This window comes from Mytilus californianus, unplaced genomic scaffold, assembly GCF_021869535.1.
Source record: "Mytilus californianus isolate M0D057914Y unplaced genomic scaffold, xbMytCali1.0.p SCAF_2, whole genome shotgun sequence".
Lineage (NCBI taxonomy): Eukaryota > Metazoa > Mollusca > Bivalvia > Mytilida > Mytilidae > Mytilus > Mytilus californianus.
Genome location: NW_026262668.1, coordinates 138,480,788 through 138,505,944, shown reverse-complemented (window position 1 = coordinate 138,505,944; position 25,157 = coordinate 138,480,788). Strand labels below are relative to the sequence as shown.

Below are 25,157 nucleotides of genomic sequence, written 5' to 3'. Positions count from 1 at the left end.
TTTTCTTTTCCTTAAAGGTGGATATGTGAGTTTCAACGTAAGCCAGTCTGGGTATCACATCTACAAAGCAGAGGATGGTCAAGACACTAAATCTTTTGAACAGCAGTCTTATATGGGTATTTATATATAAACTAACTTATTGCAACTAATGTAAACTGAATTAAATGGTTGATTGTGAAAAATGATGGGAACAGTTAGTTGTCATGCAAATATTTCCGTATAAGGTTGTAAGACAAATAAATGAATACAGTACTAATATACAAAAATGAAAATTATTCCGGAACTTAGTGGTTTGTACACTGAAATAAAGTACATTTAATACGTCTTTAATAAAGTGTATGATAAGTGTATTAACAGAATTACAAATTATATGATTACATCGTTGTTCTTTGGTCTTAAGAGATAGTTGTCTCATTTGAAATCATATACCGCTTCTACTATTTTAAAGCATAGGCTCCAAATGTTTTTTCTATACATTATTCTCATTTTCTAGCAGTTAATTAAATAAAATATCTAAGAGAAATGGTTTGTTCTTATTCAAAAAGCGAACATACATTGCCTTTGTGCGTAATTATAAACTATATAATTTCAGGATATTCAATAGCTGTAGGACATTTTTCTGGGTTATTCAGCTGTAATAATGATCACATATTGATGGGCATGCCAAGTTTTGCAAGTAGTACAGATGGTCATGTGGGCTCGGTAGGTATATTCTGATTAGATTGGTGAGCATGCCCAGTGTTGCAAGTGGTATAGATGGTCGCGTGGGCTCGGTTAGTACAATCTGAGCATTTATTGATGGGCATGCCAAGTTTCGTCATTGGTACAGACAGTCATGTGGACTCGGTAGGTGCATTCTATTCACTTTGATGGGCATGCCAAGTTTCGTCAGTGGTACAGATAATCATGTTAGTTCGGTAGGTACATTCTGATCAGATTGATGGGCATGCAAAGTTTCTTCATTGGTACAGATAGTCATGTGAGTTCGGTACGTACATTCTGATCATATTGATGGGCATGCCCGGTAGATAACTGTTGGACAGCCATGCCCAGGAGAAGTAATGGGTTTGAATACAACTAGCTTCCGCACAAACCTTGTGTCCTTTATCTGATTTGAAAATGTAATGAACAGAATTGAAATTTGATATGCATAAAGAAGAGTCCTTCTATCTACCACAAAATGGAGTTCATTGGCACACATATCAATTTTGTCATCAGCAAATTAAAACAGAACTAAATTTGTATTCTTTTCAAAAGTTTTTTTGGGATGTATAAATACACATCCACGTTCATTTTCTATATAAGAGATTACTCTATCTATGTATTACATTATTCGTATTTTTTAACAGGTTAACTCCTAACTATCCTACTGTCTGTCGATACTTTTATTTTGGCATTGCACAAGTCATGTCTTCTTTGACTGTCCATGACGTTAAAACACTAAATCACTGGGTTGTGTTTTAGTTGATTTTAGTCATTGATGCATGATTTTTTTTATTATTAATTGTTTTTGGCTTTTAACTAGCTTTCAGTAACTGCGAGTACTCTCAAATCGTACTTTCGTGTTAATTTGACCTGTTGATACTTTTGTAATGTATTTTTGTTATTTATTGTTTACTTATTCAGTGTTATATCTAGTCTCACTATTTTTAATATATACCACCTTTGATAAGTGTTTAGCATGACGATCAATTTTCACTTTTGTTCTTGTACTAGGAACAACTAAATTATTTATTTTGTAAAAATTATTTCCGTACTCCATGTATACCTTACAACAAAATTATTTTATTTACCTGTGTACGTTATTTCATTTGGCGGCATTTTGTCCAATGTTATGGTTCTCTTTCTTATATTGTTTTATATCTAACCCCCTTGTTTTATTAATTTTGTATTTACATTGTATCATAGATTAAATTTATTCGTTCAGTGTATGTTCACTTGTTTTTGTTAATATGTCTTTTGATTGAGTTAAGCCATTTCAATTGATATTTTATAGTGTGTCTTTCTATGTTGTGATGTTACACTATTGTTTCGGGTAGGGTGAAGATTGGCGCCTATTAAAACTTTTAAACCCGCTGCATTTGTTTGCACCTGTCCTAAGTTAGGAACCTGATGTTCAGTGGTTGTCGTTTGTTGATGTGGTTCATAAGTGTTTTCTCGTTTCTCGTTTTTTATATAGATTAGACCGTTGGTTTTCCTGTTTGAATGGTTTTACACTAGTCATTTTTTGGGCCATTTTTAGCTTGCTGTTGGGTGTGAGCCAAGGCTCCGTGTTGAAGGCCGTACTTTGACATATAATGGTTTACTTTTACAAATTGTGACTTGGATGGAGAGTTGTCTCATTGGCACTCATACCACATCTTCTTATATCTATTCAGATGACATATATTTTAAGATTGACTTAATTAGATACTAAACAGTTTCGTTTAGACGAAATTTTGTTTGCAGTGATGATGTCCTGTCGACCACAATAATATATTTTTTTATAGACAAATTGATTTTACACTTAAATAAAAAGAAACTAGTCGTTGTGAATCTATCATCCCCATTCATTTCTCCCAATTTTACCTATATTTAGAAGAAAAAAAACCTATTTTTACGTGTATAAGGCGATAAAGTCACTTATAGATATAGCTTGAAGTTTTAGATTATGGTGAGAATCTGTCTTATATATATATATATATATATATATATATATATATACTAATCATGATCATTGTAAAAACTAGTACATCACAATTGCTTATTTATAAATAGACATTAGTAGACTCATCCAAGTTAATCCTTAACCAAGTTACACTACAAGTCAATAAGCAAACACAAACTTAAACAAATCCTACACTGCATTACATAGACATTACAATAGACAGATATGTAAATAGTCTGAAACCATACCTACCTAAATATAATATCGACAACTGTACTTCTGAGTAGACTTCATACAGACTCCCCATAAACAGTGCAGAAAACATGATGTGTGGAAAGCTCCAAATAAAGATAAGTACAGAATTTCAATACATCTATCCCATCGAACTTGAGATAAAGGATATAAAAGATAAAGTTAAGTCTGCCTCGTATCTTGACTTAAATCTAGAAATTGACTATGAGGGTCGGTTGAAGACAACAAAAGAGATGATTTCAGCTTCCCAATTGTGAACTTTTCATTTCTATTTAGCAACATTCCAGCAGCACCTGCATACGGAGTACATATCTCCCAGTTGATACGATATTCCAGGGCTTGTATTTCCTATCATTATTTCCTTGATAGAAGGTTGCTGCTCAAAAGGAAGCTTTTAAACCTAGAGTTTCAAGTGGTGAAGCTGAAATCGTTCCTTCGTAAATTTTACGGACCCCATCACGAGTTGGTTGACCGTTATGGAATATCTGTTTCACAGATGACAACGAATATATTCCAATTGTCGTAACTACAATCCCGTCCCCTTTTCCACGAATGTGACCTACCGAATTAGACTTATCACCTGGTTTGTACTTACATGAACAACGCGTCGAATGCCACATGTGGAGCAGGATCTGCTTACCCTTCTGGAGCACCTGAGATCACCTCCAGTTTTTGGTGGGGTTCGTGTTGCTCAGTCTTTAGTTTTCTATGTTGTCTGTTTGACTTTTATAGCCATGGCATTGTCAGTTCATTTTCGACTTATGAGTTTGAATGTCTCTTTGGTATCTTTCGCCTCTTTTTTATTACATTTTATGAAACCTTTTAATTGGGATTAAAACTGTAAATACGCGAATCGATATCAACTCCAAATACAAGGCGTTATGATTTGTTCCATTTTACTTATGTACAGTTTTGACCGCTATGAATTACTCTTTTTAATTACTCTAGACCAATAAATCAATTATCATAGTAAAAAAAAATATTACTCTTTTTAAAGAGAGAAAGATCTTCAAGGAAATGTTTTGATTGTTTGCTTATAAGTAAAATTATCATTACAAATTTGCGCAAAAATCAGCACTTTTTTTTGTATAAATGTTTGCTCTCATTTTCGACAAATGCAGAACCCGAATTGATTTACATATTTATAATTGAATTTTGTTTTACAGTACGGTATTATAAGGACATGTGGAAGTTCACATATATAATAAAGAGGGAAAATTTTAAAGATAATTATATTTTTTGAAGTTTAAAATTTCAGGTAGTGTTAGTATGTGGATTTGACTTGAACATGGACATTTCAAAGCAATTCTTTGGAAAACAGGTAAAATTTGAAGTTAAAAGTAGAAAGCAGATTGTTAAAAATGCCACAGAAAAATATATGTCTTTACAACGTACTGTATGAACCAAAATAATTGCACTTTCTAATTTCTTTTGTGTATTCATGTCAAAATATTTTTTAAATAAAAATATTTTACATGATAAAGCAGATATTTAGTTAGTTTAAAACGATACTGTAAACCAACTTCGCGACTTTCGCTAGTAGAAAAATAACTCGATTATAAATAAACACGAATATGTCAAACTTGGTCTTCCTTATTATATATAAATCAAATACAACGAAAGTATAAAATTACAAAAATAAATTTGCGCGCATTCTGCTAGCAAGGAATAATCGCGAAATATAATATCCACAAACATAAGTTGGTTCACAGTATTTCTTTTCCCTTTAGGGGGTGATGGGCGGATTTGACCCTGAGGCCAAAAGGGGTATGTCGTTACCATGGAGATTTGAATAAAAACAATAGATGTTTTCCCTAAAGAAATCAAATAATATATACCATTTGTCGATGAGATTTACGATAATATTTTAACATTATATAAAACATTGAGCTCTTATCTTTATCTTATTTTAGCAGTTATTTAGTTAAAAGTAATATTGTCTTGTGCATACAGAAAAGGGGGTGGATGTATTCGTTTATAATTGGGACTGGTAGCCATAGTATAAAACTTATTAGTTTTTAATATTAATATCTTTTACACTGTACTTATCTATTTTTTCATTTTTTAAAACATATGTCAAAAGTCTAAAATCCATATGACAATAAAAATAAAGAGACGAAAACAAAACCAAAATAACGGCTTACATCTCATTTTAAAAATACTATCTATTTAAAAGCTTCAAATTCTGATCTTTGCAAAATTAAAATTTATATTAAAGGGGAAAATTTATAAGTCTCTCTGTTCAATTTATGTTCAAATTTATAACATTGTTTATTTTTGTGAACTGATATTGACAGATAGGTTCAGGGTTTGGATACAATGTTATTGTCTGTGATTATAATGGAGATGGGAAGGATGACATAATGGTCGCAGCACCATTTCAGTATTTAGAACGGAATCCTGTAGCTACTGCTGACACTGGAGCGGTGTATATCTTCCTTGGAACTGGAAATGTAGGTGGACATCTTCATTTTATATACGAAATCGCTTTTGTACATCTTCAATGAAATCAAAATGAAATAAAGACGAAATTGATTATACAAAAATACTGGAATATAACATGAAAATAGCTATGGACAGTCACACATATCTAAACAAAACAGGAAGAACTAATGGATATTCCAGAAGAGTTTTTATTAGTTCCAAATTTTTTAATAATTTAAATATTTGTTTTTATCAATAGTTCTACTTGAATAAGATTATCAAAATGTTAAAATTTAATACCTACATTATCTAAATGCAATATGATAGAAAAATTAACTGAATTACTTTCAGATGGACATTTTGAATCCAATAAATGCTACACTGTCTGGTGACAATATCCCTGGTGGTAGATTTGGAACTTCCATGGTAAATCTTGGTGATATAAATGCAGATGGTGTGGATGGTAGGTTATGACTGAAAACCAGTATTTATTTATGGCTGTTTTTTAACGATTACATTCAACAAACGATACTGAAAAAAATACTGTAATAAATTGATGATTATGGAAGGAATTTTCTCTGTCATTAATTCATTGGAAAACGATTAGTCGAAGCTAATCAAACGAACGAAGACCAGCAAAGAATTCTGCAACTAAGAATAGGGTACTGTGAACTCCGTTAAAATGTAATTAAAAAACAGTTCTCTTGAAAGGAAAGTACTCCATTTAACGTAAGAGAGTTTAAATTCCAACATGCATATTTTGTGTACATTTTTTTCTTATATTGAAAAGATATAGCAATAGCTGCTCCATACGAGGCATCTGGTGTAGTCTACATATACAGCGGAAAATCTGGTGAAGTCAAGATGAAATATTCACAGAAAATATACGGAAAAAATATTGATTCCGGAATGAAGAATTTTGGTTTGTTTATAAGCAACTCGCATGATATGGATTCAAACTTATATTCAGGTAAGTTGTGGTAAATAGAACCTTGAAACCTTATTACATTATACTTACCTATAAACTTATTACATTATACTTACCTAAAACCTTATTACATTATACTTACCTATAAATAAAACAACGATATAGAACCTCGAAACCTTATCACATTATACTTACCTATAAATAAAACAACGATATAGAACCTCGAAACCTTATCACATTATACTTACCTATAAATAAAACAACGATCTAGAACCTCGAAACCTTATTACATTATACTTACCTATAAATAAAACAACGATGATATAGAACCTCGAAACCTTATTACATTATACTTACCTATAAATAAAACAACGATATAGAACCTCGAAACCTTATCACATTATACTTACCTATAAATAAAAGAACGATATAGAACATCGAAACCTTATTACATTATACTTACCTATAAATAAAACAACGATATAGAACCTCGAAACCTTATCACATTATACTTACCTATAAATAAAACAACGATATAGAACCTCGAAACCTTATTACATTATACTTACCTATAAATAAAACAACGATATAGAACCTCGAAACCTTATCACATTATACTTACCTATAAATAAAACAACGATATAGAACCTCGAAACCTTATCACGGTAAAGTAAACTAAAAGTACGTTCTAAAAGACAATCTAAAATGAATATCAAATTAAAGAGAAGGAATATAAAAAGGGAATGATTATCAACATTTTTTCATTTTTTCAACGATTGTGAATTTGTAAAAGACTTCTGGAATAAAATAACAGAAAAAAATGAAAATCATAATTTTTTGTAAGACATTCAAAACCTTAAATCGAAATAAATTGACAATAAACTCATCATAGATACAAGGATTGAAACTCTGTACACCAGACGCGCGTTTCGCCTACAAAAGACTCATCAGTGACGCTCTATTCAAAATTTAAAAAGTTAAAAAGGCCAAATAAAGTATGAAGTACGAAGTTGAAGGGCATTGAGGACCAAAGAATCCTAAAAGTTTTGCCAAATACAGCTAAGTTAATCTAATCCTAGGGTAGAAAATCCTTAGTATTTCGGAAATCCAAAGTTTTGTAAATTGTAAATTTATAATAATGACCATATCAATGACAATTCATGTCAACACAGAAGTGCTGACTGCTGGTGATACCCTCGGGTACAAAAACTCCACCAGCAGTGGCATCAACCCAGTGGTTGTAAATAAACTCATCTTAGATACAAAGATTGAAATTTTGTACGCCAGACGCGCGTTTCGTCTTGAAAAAACTCATCAGTGACGCTCGAATAAAAATAATTAAAAAGGCCAAATAGTACGAGGTACGAGGTAGAAGAGCATTGAGAACCCCAAATTCCTAAAATTTTCAAAAAAATCAAAATCGACAAAAAGACAAACAAGTCCACAATACAATGCATAGAAAACTTAAGACTGAGCAACACGTACACTACCAAAATATGGGGTTGATCGCAGTTGTTCCGGTATGGTAAGCATATCCTGCTCAACTACTGGTACGTCGTGCTGCTCATGGTATGAACAAAATTCGGTGATGGTCTCATTCGATGACGGGTCTCATTTGGTGATGGGTCTCATTTGGTGATGTCACAATCGAATGTAATTATGTTATTTTATTTACAGACTTTACAATAGGTTCGCCAATTGCCAATAAAATGATATTATTCCGGTCTAGACCAGTTGTAGTCGTCACACCCCGTATGCAGATATTACCTTCTCCAATTCCACTTAATTCTAGTGCACTCGATTGCTCTGATGGGACTAGCGTGGAACCTTGTACATCTGTAACCCTATGTTTTTCATTCAATGGAACAAAATTGGATTCAGTTGATAAAATAGGTATGTATGTCTTTTATGGAATAAACAGGTGAGTTAAATGTATAAGGTCTAAATTGTGTAGTATTTAGGGAAGTTGAATATATAGGGCTTAAAACGAAGTCTCACGCTCAATTTTCACACAATTTAAGTAATGAAAACAACTCATTATTAGATTTGAAACATCGGTGAAGTACTGTTGACTTAGTTTATAAATGTTTGGCGTTCGTCACTTTTTAAAGTGACATAAAAAATAATATCCAAATCCATCTAAAGTCAACTTTGCCTTCGGGAATAAGAACCTTACTTTCGTGATTATTTCTAAATATATCACAGGAGAATTAAAGAAAGTTTTTATAAATCATGGGAGTACCGAGGAACAGACTACTAAGCTGATGATACCCTCGGAGACTAATAGTCCATTAGAAGTGGTATTGACACCGTATTAACACATGTACAGTGCAAGAAATGTAATTTAATCAAGAAAAATGACAGATATGTATTTAGGTCCGACAGAAATTTACATTTAGTGCAAGTTTAGACTTGGTGATAAAAATTCCTGCAGAAAGTAAAATTTTGCCTTTTATAAAATGCGATTTAAGAAGTAAATGGGAGTAATAATCGCTTTGGGGGGCTTGGTGGAGATGGGCTGCTTAAACGAAATTTAATCGTCATTTATAATATACAATTACAGAGGTGAATTATCATCTGCATGCTGATACAGACAGAACAAAACAAAGGAAATCCAACAGAGTTCTTATTGTTCACAATTCAACGGCAGTAAGAGAATTATACAGACAAAAATTAATCATCACAAAAGGTGGCCAAGTTTGTGATATGGTTCATATTCGAGTAACTGTACGTATTCACAGTTTATTTATGCGTCTTTTAAACAGGATTCTTTGCACAAAGTATATTGGATTGGGACGGAAACATCCAATTTGATATAAGTTATATAGAAAATCTAAGTAGAAATACGTCGGGTCTTCTATTTTTCTTGCAGTTAACTTAGCAGGAGAATAATACTGAATTAAAGGCAGACATTTTTAAAGCTATTTCACTGTAAACAGCAGCTCAATGATTAATAATAATAATAATTTACCGCTGATCTAAACTCATATATCCATTACGAATATATAAAACAAAAATTACAACATTACTTATTAAGGAAGTATTTAAAACACTACTTAACTTACTGTAGAAATGAATTTGGTATGAACTTATTTTACCTATTTATTAAATAAGAATGGATGTAAATCGGCTTAGATAGGAGTAAAAACGAAATCGCATGAACACCCAAACGAAGTAACGCAGGGTTCGTATCTTCAGCACGGTATGTATATCACGCGTCATGTTGTTCACAAATTATTTCCAGTAACAAGCATCAAAATTAAGTACATGTCCAAACTATTAGCAATGTCAGGGGAACGATAATGGATATATAGGAAATGTTAATGAAATATCTTTAATATCTGAGAAAAAAAGGACGACAGTATGTCTGGTGTAACTGTAAATGTTAGCTCTTATCAAAATTTATTTAAACTATTAAAGTAAAATCGGGTGTTTTCGAAGATGAATGTAAAAAAAAAAACGCTATATTGGCAACACCTTTCATTCAAGCCCTATTCTTTTATCAACTTAAAACTGAATATGTTTATCGATAATAAAGATATACATGCATAGAACCGAATTTTAACGTAACCAATATAGTTTTAATCAAATAAAACTCTCAGTCGATGACCTGAACTGATATGAAATGAAATTTGCCACTGACTTTCGTATTTCCGATGATTTATATCAATATGATAATTTCAGTCAAAACTGTGAAAGTACTTTCATTCGTGAGTATTCAATGTTCGTGGTTTGAGCAAAAGTTACATGTTCGTGGGTTATTAAATTCGTGGATTTTGGTTTTCTGAAAAAATCTAGTGAAGAATATGAAGTAGGGATCTCAACTCGGTGAACAATTACTAATCGAGTATTCGCTGGTTTTATCGAGCGATACTCGAGTGCTCGGGAATAAATTTACAACGCGGAAACACAAACATACGTACTTCATATTCTATGGTTTGTTGTTCAACGGACGATAAACCATCTACATAAGTATCTGGGACAAGGAATTACACACCATAATTAATAACTCATTACATACAAGTACTAATTAAGTAAAAACAATAATCTAATCGACATAATTTAATGAACACCTATTTAAAAATTATAACAAGGAAAAACAATATCAAACAATAGTATTTGGTGATCGTTAAGAAAACACATTTAATGTTTACAAAGGTGTTATGATTAGAAGTTTAACTATTCACTGAGGGTCATCAGATGCGACGAATTCATTTTATATGGAAACATTTTCTTGTCAACTATTATTGGGGACAGTCGGTTTTGCAACTTTGGAAATTACAGTCGTGCAGACAAAAATATTTGCTCTGACGGTACCGATGTGACGGAATAGCTGACATGTTTAGTTTAAAGTGTTAGCCTAGGTATAGCCCACGTATTTTCGGAGGCATTTTAAATGACAATTTAGCACAAGCATTCGAAACAAAATGTATTTTATTTACCAGTATGATAAATCATTGATGTCTATTTAATTCCGAAAGAGGATCCTCGGTCCTACCGAGCGATACTCGAATACTCGAGTACTCGTTGACATCCCTAATTTGAAGCCATCAGAAACGAATTACTTAAAATACTCATATGTTGTTTTATAATGATTTATGGGACATTGCAAAATAAGGTGCCCATTTTCGCTTACTTGTTCATCTTTAATTACCGACAACATTCATCAAATTTTTGATAAAATAATTGCTTTCGGAAATAAGCTGAGTCATCTTTGCTTACAAGTTGTCTCGATTGAAGAAAATTGCAAATTAAACATTAAACACAAGTGTAATTGTAACAAAAAATTTGTTCCGGCGTGACATTTGTTCCGCCGGAATAAATTTCATAGGAAATATGTTCCAACGGAATTTATATCACAGAAAATATGTTCCAGCACAGTAAAATTTGTTCCGGAACTAATTTTTTGGCCAAATGTTAAATAAGTTCCGGAACAAAAATCATAGCTCCATGAATTTTGTTTCAATTAATATCAAAAAGTTTTAGATAAGTTCCTCTGACATTAGTTTTAAACGAACTTGTTAATATTTCATAGAAACTAATGAATAAGTTCCGCTCAATCATTATTGCACACCGAAACATTTTCTTGTTACACTTAAATTATAATGCAAGCTAAATGCTGTACTGAGTGTACTTGCATGGGATACATTTGCAATTGAAGGCATGACTGTAACTATAGGATGAAGATAAGAAATAAAAGCGATGGTAATGTATCATAATTTGTATTTATGTTTTATGCGGTATTCCTCCTTGGTTCCTGTTAACTGTCATGGCCCCGTGTTCTAGTCATACATGTACTTAGGACATGGCACAGTTTCAAAAGAGTGTGTCTTTTTTTTTCAACATGTCTTTTGATATTTATAAATGATCAAGTCACTTTGTCCTTTTCAAATTAGTACATATGTTCCTCTTAAACTATACTTTTTTCTGAATGATTTTTCTTATTCTAATCTTTTCTGGTTCAAAAGTGTCATTTAGATATTTTTTACAGAGTATATAATTAAACATTTGCTATACTCCATATGATCCAAACTGGATGATTTACACTTTTTATCTATTATATTATTAATATAATACTTATTTTTATAATGCACTTGAATGATAACTTTAAACTCACTGATGAGAAATGCTCAGTATATAAGATAACTTGTTTAACCAGTGGAACATATTTCACAGGTGAGGAACAAATCTCACAAACTTAGAACTTATTTCACCAGGTAAGGAACAAATCTCATAAACCCGGAACTTATTTCACTAGGTAAGGAACAAATTTCACCAATCCGGTACTTATTTCACCAGGTAAAGTGTGGAACTTATTTTATAGAGATGGAACAAATTAAATAGAAATTACCTATGAAAAAAGTTCTCCCAGAACATATTTCCTGTGATATAAGTTCCACTGGAACTTTTTTCACAGGAACAAATTTTGGCTCACATAATCAGTAGTGATGACACTAATTAACCCGAGATCGAATGATCAACAGATTAATGATCACCAAAGGTATTAATTGGGCAGTAAACATGTCACTTAAAGAAAACGGTTACATAAAAAATTCCACAAATGTACTTTGAATTGTGGAATTAATATTACTTCTTTTAAAATAATAAAGTAAGCCCAATATGAATTTTTTTTTTTCCATATGAGAACTAATATGAGTAGATAAAATTAACATTTTATTATCGCATATCATCCAAAGAAGTCTTATTCATCGACTAAAATTAATTTTCCATGAGAATAAAGGGTTAAAAGTTGTACAGTTTAGGTTTTTAAAGATTAAATTGATGAAGTCCTGTCTGAAGTTGTATATATATTTTTCATAGTGCGTTGGCTAATATCAATGGATTCTCTAGATTATATGCCCGAATCCATGAAGTGAAACCTACAATGAGATCTTTCCATGTCTTGATTTGGACAGCATTGTTATATTTCGTTGGACACTTAAATTTGTTGATAAAGCCATCCACGAAGACCACAAAAATAGTTACCCCACGAATAAAAGTCCTTTCACAGTAATACATATGTTTAAAACGATTATACATGGTTTTTTTTTATCTGATTGATAGGCAGCTGACAGACAATTTTTTGCGTCCTTAGAGGATGACATGGTTATCCAAATGAACTACAGTTTACAAGAAGACTCAATATCTGGACAAGTATTACCAGTCCTCAATCCTATTTCAAAAACTATTGTATCTGGCAAGGTAAACAACCGTACCTCACTGATAAGTAAAACAAATGTATCTGTCAGACCATAATAACAAACAAGCAAGATAAAACTAGCCCGAGAATAAAATAGTGAAAGAAATTATTCATATTTGCCTGTATATACCTCAATTGAAGCTATCATGTCTAAAAGACTAACTATAAAACAGTTAACATCTAAAAAATTAAGTATGACATTTAGAATAAACAGAAACCATGGTCGCAATCAAAAGTATGTTAAAAAAGAACAAGACACCAGCATTAATTGTCAAGAAAAATGAAGACGAAAACAACAGACTACAAAGTAATACAAATGAAACAGTAAAATATATAGATAAGAAGATGTGGTATGATTGCCAAAGAGACAACTATCCACCAGAGACCAAAATGACGTAGATGTCAGCAATTAAATATAGGTTTACCAAGCACTGGCATGACCCCAAACCTCAGTCGAAGCATTAATATTTTCTGTGATGAAACTTATGTTTATTGACATAATAATTATTTAGTTTTTAAAGGAGAAGGTATTAAAAAGCCACTTTTTGACCCCAAAATATAAAAAATTAAAAAGAATGTAACTATCTAATAAAATCCTTCACCATGCATACCGTACTATTCATATATCGATCTATCGTTTGATGTGACACTCTAGGTCTAGCGTTTCCGTTTATGATTAGTTATTTCTTTGTTTATTTATGGTTGCTGATAAGGAGATTAGCAATTGAACCAATGGTTCTGAACGATAAAATTTTAGTCATCCCTTTAAAACAATTTACGGAAGCCATTATGATTTGTTTAAACGTGATTTCTTTACTAAAAGATAGAGACATTGAGTTTTAAGATAACATGTGTACAGTTTCTACACCTTGAAAATATTCTATTACACCTTCTTTGGGTAGAAATGAAAAAAAGGTAATTAAAAACAAAATTATCACTCTAATCTGTAGTGTTTAATCACCAATAAAGTTTCAAATAACAACCATTTTTTTTTGGGGGGGGGAAATAATTTTACAGTATTTTTATCTCTTAAACAATATTTAAGATACTCAAAACAACTTTTCTTGGAAGGTTTCACTGCTGTATTTCGACAAATAGGTTAAGGATTTTCTATCCTTCGCTGTTCTGGTCAAGAAACTTATCTAATTCATAAAAGTACTCTTCAACATACTTTGAAATTTCATATTATTTAAATAAACACATTTCATGCGCATCAGAAAAATAGACAAGCATGCATGATATATAATATTTATTTCACATGAATAATTAAAAAAGTTTTAAAGCAATGTATTTTTTAATTCTCCATGTTACACTATGCTATTTTCCTCTTTGATTTAGGCAAAATTTCAAACTGGCTGCAAGGGCCAGTGTAATCCAGATTTGGTAATTAACCTACAAACACAACAGCATAACATTGTTCATGGTCAAACTAAACAATTAATTATAACAGTTGTCCTAGAAAACAGAGATGAACCGGCCTTTGCTCCAAATGTCATTGTCAAACAAAGTAATAACACTAGATATGTTGCTTATCGTGCGCTGCTTCAAAGAGGATCTGTTCCAGTTGTTTGCGAAGAGGTCATGGACAATACAACTATCAGCTGTAACTGTGGAAATGTTTTGTATCAACAACAGAAAGCTATATTTCATCTCATATTTGATGTTTCGATTGAGTCTTTGCACCAAGGAGATTTAAATTCTACAGACATTCTACTTAATGTTGAACTGAATGTTGTAGCTCGTGTTCCTGCAGGTGTGGACAATAATATTGGTAATAATGCAGCTCAACTGGCTGTACCCATTGAGTTTCATTCATTAGTACAAGTGACGGGGTAAGGATTATATAATATGTTTAATGAAGTTGTGTAGTTCTATGTCATTTGGTCTTAGGCGGAGAGTTGTCTCATTGACAATCATACCACATCTTCATATTTTTATATTAAATATGCGAGAGTGTATCAGGCCCCGGCGCCATAAAACTATTTGAGTAATTTTTTTTTGCTCAGCCTGAGAATTTTCTCAATTTTTTTATTCTCAGCAAAATACACCGTCATAAAAAAATTCTCAGATATTTTTTTACTCAAATTTAAGAATATTCTTAAATATTTGAGTATAGCCAAAACCATACTTAAGTATAAAAAAAATCTTACATGTTGCTATTGAGGGTATTTTGATATAAAAAAATACAACTGTTAATAGGGTTTTTGTTAAAATTTTGTTAAAATTTGCATTGAAGAACGTCACTAATCTGCACAAATGAAATTGTATCCGAAAAAAATATATACACATCTTTACTCAGTCCAACATTTTTTGTTTGGTTAACGTTGTCTTTTTCATATATTTTTTTAGGATAAGTACTCAATATCAATTTTGTCAAAAACTGTAAAAATTGAGGTTTCAGGCTTTAAATTTTCCAGGGTTCATAATTTGTTGATATATTTAAAATAATCAATCATACTATTGTTAGAACAATAAAAAAGTACATACGGTGCTGTGATACTATGAATTTTAGAAAAGATTGAAAGACTTTTTAAATCTAGTGTAAAATAGCTTCACTGCTCCTTTGTTGTTGTATGAAATCACCCACATTTCAGTGGGCATCGGATATTTAATCGAAAATAATGATGTGATGGGATGCCAGAATCTCAAAATAATTGGAAGCCAACATCCAAATGCTGAGGTATTCAATATAGAATTAAAAGAATTACATTAGCATCTATCAAAGGTGAAAATGCCATTTTAATATTTTTCTTCATTTTCTGTAGACACTTTTCTATAATATGCTATTAACAGAAATGATAGTGTTTTTTTTAAAACAAAACAATCTAACAACTACAAAAGTCATTTAATATAATCATGAGAGCATCCAATATCTTTTATAACCAAAAAAGTCCTTAAGGCTGCATCTGCTATTCATAGAAATAAATGAATAAGTATGATTTTTGTAAAATGAGCATAAGAATGTTGATACTATCAAAAAATTCAATATAGTAGAAATATTCCAAATATGGCCGTAACATTTTCTTTGAACATTAAAAAATTTAGTAGCATACAACATAAAAAAAGCATATGAGAATTAAAAATTTGTTGAATTTTAAAAGAGATCACAAAAATACGACCAATTAAACAGCTTCTCATTGCAGATACTCCTACTCTAGTAGTATTATGCATTATATATCCCGCTTGAATATCAAATCTTTATTTGAAATTACCCAAGATATACGAGGTGATTTACAGAATAGAAAATACCCCCCCCCCCCAACAAAATAAAGAAAAACGAAAGAAAAATTGAACTGGTCGTAATCGGAATTGGTCAATTGATGTACGTAAGCGATGCAATTTCTGTACATTCGTAAGCATCAGTATTTTGCTCCAAAATCACGATCTTGCATGAGGAGTTAACAAATCTTGACGTATCATTTCGTCCCCTATTGCAGTCAAAGTCAACCTTGCATCCTTCTCATGTATTGTGTCTAAAATGATTACACATTTCAACACTGATAAAACAGTTCGTGACAGAGGTCAGACCAAGATGACCATTGACAACAAATAGCTCTGCAATAGTGGAAAACAAATGGAAAACAATAAATCAGAAAAATGACCAAAAGGACTTATGCTAGATACGCTTACTGGAAATGTGAGGATATGATTGAAGCTTTAAATTTTCTCCTAGATAACATATATGTACGTTTCGGTAATAAAGTGTATCGTCAGGTAGTAGGTATTCCTATGGGCACTAACTGCGCCCCTTTAATAGCAGATTTATTCCTGTATTGCTATGAATCTCAGTTTATGAGCAAACTCAGTAGAGACACATCATAAACAGCAGCAGTTGTCCTTTTCTAGATTTAGACATTTCAATTTCTAAAGGGAAACTCCATACTAAAATTTACGACAAAAGAGACGATTTTTCATTCCCTATTGTTAATTTTCCTTTTTTAGACGGCGATGTGTCTTTGGCTCCATCATACGGTGTTTATATATCCCAACTCGTTCGGTATGCCCGTGTGTGTAGTGATGTCATAGATTTTAACGAACGTAATCAATGCATCACTGGTAAATTATTAAGTCAGGGAATTCGTTACCATAAATTACTTAAAACTTTTACTAAATTCTTTCATAGATACAAAGATTTGATTAGTAAATTTGGCTGTACCTGTAGAAAACTTATTAAAAATGGTATTTCACATCCTAAATTTTATGGTAATATTGTACTTAAAGCGCGGAAATCATTATGTGATCCGTGTACACTCATCGAACCTTTAAACAAACTTATGAGTAAGGGTTATCGTACCAATGTTGTAATTAGATCTCTGAATATAGTTTACATTGGCACTAATATCGATTTTGTCATTAGCAAATTAAAACATAACTAAATTAGTATTTTCTTTTCAAACGGGATGTATAGAGACACACACACTTTCATTTTTATCTATAAAGAAGTCACTCCTAACTATCCTACTACCTGTCGATACATTTATTTTTGGCATTGCACAAGTCATGTCTTCTTTGACTGTTCATGACGTTAACATACTAAATCCCTGGGATGTAGTTTAGTTGATTTTAGTCTCTGGTGCATGATTTTTTATTATTAATTGTTTTGGCTTTTAACTAGCTGTCAGTAACTGCGAGTACTCTCAAATCGTACTTTCTTTTTAATTTGACCTGTTGATACTATTTGTAATGCTTTTTTGTTATTTAATGTTAACATGGATCTTGTCTATATACCAGCTTTGGTTATCTGGTATTACTACAAATTTTCACTTCTTCGTACTATGAACATCAAAATTATTTCATTTTTCCTTAGATGCTGTTCTTGGACCTGTACAGGAAGTTTTATCTAGCACTAATTGTATAGTTTTATTGTTGATATTCACCCCATGTGTACCAAGTGTTAGATTAGTTTTATTGATATTAAAGAAATTTCTTGGTATTCCTAAACGGAAGATTTTATACACACAGAAGAAGAAGTATACTTAACAACAAAATTATTTTCATTTACCTGTGTATAATATGACGCAGGTTTCTTCAAAAGTGATGATTTTCTAAAAATTAATTGACATTTCACAGTGATATTATACTTTAACTTTGTTTAAACCTGTTTATTTACTTTTGACTTTAATTATTTATCCCTTGTAATTTTTTTATTAAATGTGTATTTGCATTCAGGTTTCACAGGTCAAATTTATTCGTTCATTGTGTGTTAATTTACGTTTTTTGATTGAGTTAAGCCTTCCAATTGATATTTTATAGTGTGTTTTTCTATGTTGTGATGTTATACTATTGTTTCAGAAAAGGGAGAAGGTTTGGTACCATTAAAACGTTTAATCCCGCTGCAAATGTTTGCACCTGTCCTAAGTCAGGAATATGATTACAGTAGTTGTCGTCTGTTTATGTAGTTCATACGTGTTTCTCGTTTCTCGTTTTTATATAGATTAGACCGTTGGTTTTTCCGTTTGAATGGTTTTACACTAGTAATTTTTTGGGGCCCTTTATAGCTTGCTGTTCGGTGTGAGCCAATGCTCCGTGTTGAAGGCCGTACCTTGACCTATAATGGTTTACTTTTATAAATTGTAACTTGGATGGAGAGTTGTCTCATTGGCACTCATACCACATCTTCCTATATCTATTTAAAATAATAGCTAATTAAATGAGTCGAAGGTCAACTTTGCCCGATGGAGTTGAAACCTCAGTTTCTTTATATTTTCAAAATTTATAAATGAACAATTAACGGGAATTAAATAGAATTGCAGAATCAAAAAGTCTCTTTCGCCAGCATGCTTACTACGTCTTCGGTTTCAGATTTGTAAGATCCATAATTCATTGCAATTTAAAACTTCAATTGTTTGGTAAGGGCTATTTGACTGATACTCGAGGACGGATAACATTGTCTTTGAATTTTTGGGGGTATAGCATTTTTTGTTCACTACCAATAAATGTTAAATATATTTTAATATTCTCCAAAATAGTTGATAAATAGGCAATATTTTATATTTTGTTGGACAATTGGTCTATCAAGGATAAAATCTAGTTCAGGAGGTCGATTTTTTTTCTATTAGTTTTCAGGTCTCTCTTTTTACAAATTACTACAGCTGCCTTAATTAGATTGCAGTACTGGTACCTCATAGCTACAAACCAAATACATGTAATGTCACCCTATCTACTGATTATTATCTCAGATATCCAAATCATTACAAAGAAAGTAAAATAATCCCCCCCCCCCCCCCCTGTTTGGTTTTAAACAGATATTAGTCAAAATTGATAAATGTATCATTTGTGCAGTACAGTGACAGATTGGGGGGAGGGGAAAGGGAGGATGGGTTGTATTACTGGGTAGTGTCGTCATACATATGTCTTTGATACAGAAAAAAAATCCATATGCACGATTAGAAAACAAGAATCATTTACAGAATAAACTTTTCTTACTGGATATGATTAAATGGCCAATAGAATTACAGAATATGGAAAAATAGAACACGCTTCATTTTCTCTTCCTGTGCAATATATTAAACTCATTATGAGGAGCAATTTTTATGACTACTTGCATAATTGTTAAATCGTATTCAACTCTGTATCACATTTATTGTTAATTTTAAAAGTTACATATCTTGAATATTAAAAACAGATTAAAATTATTTACTGGCATTCATATTGATATAAAAAATATCCGGTTTGTTGGTTTTTTTTGTTATGTTTTTTTGTATGTTTTTTTTTTTTTTTTTTTTATTTGTAGATCTGAGAAAAAAGCAGCTCTGTTTCACTTTAATAAACAATTGGCTAAAAATTGTCACATGGTGTCTTCTTATGTCGTCTGAATACATAATGTATGTCATTGATCCGTAATATGTTTATTTGGCATACCATACTCGATAGAAGTGCGGACGTGAAAGAAAGCACTCTTCACGTAAACGTCAACGGAGGTTACATTCCAAGAGATTACATTTCGAAGATTTCGCCATTTATAAAACATGATCATTATAATGCGTGTATCTTAACACAGAAGTTGTATGAAAAATATAAAAAGAAATATATATTTATAACAAGCTACGGGTTAATAACTCAAATATATCAAGATCTTTCTCTTATAATTTCAAACAATTGTCCACAAATTATTTGTGACTTTATATCCTGTGACTTTTTGTCAGGACTGTGACTTTCTGTCCATTTACCGATGCTTACAAAATGCTACTTGTCATTTTATCTATCATAGATTCTTTTTATGTTTTACAGTGTTGCCAAAGAAATAAAACCTGCGTTTATGCGAAGTTAGGTACATTTTTTTTTAGTTTTCAAACATCTATTTTACCGCTTACATCACTGAGAAAAAAATTCTCAGCTGAGAAAAAAAATTCTCAGCTAAGAATGTTCTCAAAGTTGAGAATATTTTTTTATGGCAGAGAAAAAAGTTCTTATTCTTAACTGAGTAATATAATTCATTCTGAGAATATTTTTTTACTCAGAAAATAAAAGTTTTATGGCGCCGGGGCCAGATTGACTATTGTGGGTTATTTACACATTATTACCGCTTAAATTTAAGAATAAAAATATCGAACGCCAATGTAAATAAAAAAAAAGGAGAAGTCAATAAAAAATGACAAAACCAAACGCTCGACTATATCAACCAACGCAAAGACTGGAAAACAACTGTCATATTTCTGACTTGGTACTGGCATTTCCGAAGACAATGGTGACTTCAACCTGTATTTACAGCTAGCTAAACCTCCCACTTTTATGCAGTTAACTAGTTCCGTCAAACTCATTTGGAAAAAAATCAACTTAAAAAAAAATTATAATTTCTCCACTGTTTTTTTGGTGGGGTTCTTATCGTTCAATCTTTTCTGTGTATCGTTACATAGTCTGTCTTTTTGGATTTTTTTATTGTTGTAACGATAGTGTTACCATCTGCCCATCTACGTCAACAATTGTTTTAATTGCTTCCTTTGTATATCCTTATTTTTAACGTCAAATAGTGTGTTGTATGCCATACAATTTAACGTCTTATTGTTTGTTAACTTTCAGGAAAAGTCAACCAGAGCAAGGATTTGTTTCCTTTCCAACTAACAATCTCTCGTTCATTCATACTTATGAAGTATATAATACAGGACCTAGTCCAATGGTCACATCAAGAGTGTTTATAGCGCTTCCGCAATACAAGAACACCGAGAGGGTCTTGTATGGATCCTCCATAAAAGTGAGAAATAGATAGAAAATAGACATTCGAATTCATCATTCTTCATTATCCTCCATATTTACCAAAAAATATTTATTCTAAACAGAACCTTTCTTGATAAAATTTTGAACATAAAATATACGTATGAACATTGGAAAAAGATATGTAAACTGAAAGGATAGTATTTCATTGAAATTAACTGTTATAAAATTATTTCCCTCATGCATAGTTCTGATTACTTGCCTAATAACATAAACGGTGCCAATTTTTCTGCACCAGATGCGCATTTCGACAATCAATATCTCTTCAGTGATGCTTGAGTCCAAAATATTTGAAAATTCAAAGCTTATTCAAAAGATGAAGAGGTATAAACCAAACAAGACAAAGTATAGCCGAAGCCGGGCAAGGAATCAGAGCTTTGCCTGAGGGAGATATATTCCTGTATTTAAAATAATTTCCAAAATTTTGTTACACAAAATTTTAATAACACGAAATCCGTATTTTCATGCCAGTACTTCGATTCTGGCTACTGGGCTTGTGATACCCTCGGGGAATATCAGTCCACCAGCAGAGGCATCGACCCAGTGGTAGTAATAACTTAAATGTTACCAATTTTCTGCACCAGATGTGCATTTCGACAATCAATGTCTCATCAAGAGAGGCGAAAGATACCAGAGGGACATTTAAACTCATAGTCGAAAATAAACTGACAACGCCATGGCTAAAAAAAAACAACAGACAAACAATAGTACACAAAACACAACATAGAAAACTAAAGATAAAAGTATAAATTTTGCTCTACCTTTTGATCACTTTTGGTTTTATCAGCTCTTCAACTTTTGAAATAAGCTTTCGATTTTCAAATATGTTGACCTCGAGCATCACTGAAAAGACATTAATTGTCAAAATGTGCATCTTGAGTCGTAAAATTGGTACTGTTTATTAAATGCTTGTACTGTACGACATTATTTTCTTTAATAAAATTGAGAATGGAAATGGGGAATGTGTCAAAGAGACAACAACCCGACCATAGAACAGACAACAGCAGAAGGTCACCAACAGGTCTTCAATGCAGCGAGAAATTCCCGCACCCGGAGGCGTCCTTCAGCTGGCCCCTAAACAAATATATATACTAGTTCAGTGATAATGAACGCCATACTAAACTCCAAATTGTACACAAGAAACTAAAATTAAAAATAATACAAGACTAACAAAGGCTAGAGGATCCTGACTTGGGACAGGCGCAAAAATGCGGCGGGGTTAAACATGTTTATGAGATCTCAACCCTCCCCCTATACCTCTAGCCAATGTAGAAAAGTAAACGCATAACAATACGCACATTAAAATTCAGTTCAAGAGAAGTCCGAGTCTGATGTCAGAAGATGTAACCAAAGAAAATAAACAAAATGACAATAATACATAAATAACAACAGACTACTAGCAGTTAACTGACATGCATTTATTCTGCAAAGTTATTTATTCATTTAAAATCTGCAGGAGATTGCTGTCTTAATGAATCACAACTTTTACGTAAATACGGTAAAATGAAATTGAGAATTCTGATATACTTTGTTTCTTTTCTGTTGGATAAGCTTAACGTTTTAAAAATATTTCTAGCACTTATCACATTTAGAGGGAAAAACAGTTTTTTGTTAATAGGTTGCTATAAAATGTAATATTTTTCTTAAAGCATTGTAATATTTGGTCAATATTTTCTAATTTTATTTACTTTTTAACTTTTGCTATCCTGTAGATTGGTACTAGCAGTAATACAACTGACTGTATACTTCTGCCGATAAACAACTCAACACTAAACCCAAATATCAATGATGGAAATGTTATCACAACACCCAGTTCTACAGGGTCTACAGTAACACCAGTGAAGGATATAGTAATTTCTTTTTTTTGCGTAAAACTTAAAAAAAGATGGTTTCCAACACATATAAACTAATCCAGTTATATAAAACGATTGTAAGAGTTGATAATTAACGTAATAGTTGACAGCTCTATGGGGAAAAACAGTTCCATAATTTAACAGCCTAATCAAATTGTTGAGGATACTAAATTTGATGTCAGGTCTAGTCGGTTTGTCTGATTCTGGTTTCTCTTGTGTCAATAATTTTGGTTCTTCATCTTATAGACACAACTCGGAGGCTTGTAGTGTTGAATGTTCAATAGCTTGAATTAAGCCCAGGTTGTAAATGTTGAGCTATCATATGGCAACAGTCGTTCCATGGTTAAAGAGACACCACCTTCACATACACAATTACGTAAAAGGACCTCTAAGTTTTAATTAAAGGTTTTGAGGTCATCAAAAAGTACCAGTCGTTCCAGGATCATATGGACTGTGTTAAGGCGTCACTTGGCATTTGTCGGTCCATCGTGCGTACATGTCCATGTAGGACCGAAGTCATCACTTTGTATCTGTCGCTCAATGTTTGTGAAGTTAGCATGTTTCCCCAGGACAAAAGTAAACATACATGTATTACTGAAGTTGGCTCGTTATAATTGCATTAACTAAATCGTTAACGTTTATAACCAAACGTTAGGACAACCTACGATTTATGAAAACAAATAATTCAAGGGTTTTCTTTGACGGAGAAAGTTGCAATGTGCATAATGATAAAAAACAAAAAAGAGACCGAAGATAACAAAGGGACAAACGGAGAACAACCGACAGTCTATGGAAGGAAAACGACAGTCTATGGAAGGAAAACCGACAGTCTGTTTAAGGAAAACGACAGTCTATGGAAGGAAAACAACGAAAAGATAAACGACAGTCCCCCAAAACACTACATAGAAAACCAAACTGGGCAACACGAACCCAACCAAAAACCGGCGGTGGTCTCAGGTGCGCCGGGAGGGTAGGCAGATCCTGCTCCACTTGTAAAAATTAATCCCCTTCTGTAACCGAAAAAAAAAAATATATGCCTATAAGAAATGACTGTCTGTTTTCAGTTGTATAATGGATAAAATTGTCAAGAACTCGACATCAACATAAGGAATTTCAGCATACTTCTTGCTTGTTATTTTCTGATATGAGCTTGTCTATTTCATATTTTATTTGTTAAAATGTACTGATTTAACACACTTGTAAATTTAAAGGAATTATGATACTAATGTGTCATAAAAATTATCAGACCTAACTATAACATGCATAATTATTGCCAGCTCAACTTAAGTGAGGCATCATTTACAATACAGGTATGTGATGACATATACGATATTAGATGTCTCCATATCAGATGTTCATTACAACGGCTGGCTGTTGATAGATCTACCAGAATAACTGTACTGTTTCAATTAGATGCAACTAAGTTTAGATTTATACAGGTAATTCTAATAAAGGCTTCATTGGTTATTGTTTTCGGATTTTATATAAATTGATATTAACAAATTATGCTAATGACTAAAAATACAAATTCATCTAACGGATGACTCATTTTTTGAATTTTGGATTTTCAATGTCCTTCACCTTCGTATTTGATTTTTCCTTCCCGCTGTTTTGATTACATTGCCAAGAATGAGTCGAGTAGACGAAACACGCGTCGATCGTGTTATATAACGGGTTTTTTTTCTCAGGGTTTTTTACCCAGTGAACTACTTTTAGCACCTTTTTACTTAATAATCATCAATGTTTAACGTTTTTCTGTATATTCAATAGCATGGTGTAACATTTCGTAGCGTGTGGGTATGCAACATGGCGTTTTTTTAATTCATTGAAAGATGCAAAATGTTGCTTAAATATTCAGATTTAATATAACCTTCAGAAATCAAAAAAAGAAAATGTATTTGAAAATGACGAATAACAAGGAAGATAGAATAAATATAGATTTTTTATTACAATTTCAAAGGAGCAATCCGTATATTTCACTACAACAGCGTATGTGTTCCCGGCTGAAACAGATTTTCCATTCGAACTACTCCGTAATGACACAACAAAGGTACGTGTTTCTTTTTAATAGACTCAACGGCTTGTTTAATAACGGGACAAAATGAAAACGACTGTTGACCTCTATTTCAATTGTTTTATCTT

The 25,157-nt window shown here is 32.0% G+C and overlaps 1 protein-coding gene across 1 annotated transcript in view; it reads left to right on the top strand.

Moving 5' to 3' along the window:
- Positions 1-25,157, top strand: part of LOC127731208 (integrin alpha-8-like) — a 40,883-nt gene that overhangs the window by 12,096 nt on the left and 3,630 nt on the right. Inside the window, exons 6-19 of the mRNA XM_052240162.1 lie at positions 18-116; positions 593-706; positions 4,162-4,220; positions 5,197-5,352; positions 5,675-5,786; positions 6,114-6,293; positions 7,929-8,144; positions 8,815-8,978; positions 12,816-12,953; positions 14,290-14,783; positions 20,971-21,142; positions 22,875-23,012; positions 24,326-24,454; positions 24,976-25,065. Of these exons, the coding sequence (XP_052096122.1) occupies positions 18-116; positions 593-706; positions 4,162-4,220; positions 5,197-5,352; positions 5,675-5,786; positions 6,114-6,293; positions 7,929-8,144; positions 8,815-8,978; positions 12,816-12,953; positions 14,290-14,783; positions 20,971-21,142; positions 22,875-23,012; positions 24,326-24,454; positions 24,976-25,065 (2,261 nt within the window). The remainder of the gene's footprint in view (positions 1-17; positions 117-592; positions 707-4,161; positions 4,221-5,196; positions 5,353-5,674; positions 5,787-6,113; positions 6,294-7,928; positions 8,145-8,814; positions 8,979-12,815; positions 12,954-14,289; positions 14,784-20,970; positions 21,143-22,874; positions 23,013-24,325; positions 24,455-24,975; positions 25,066-25,157) is intronic.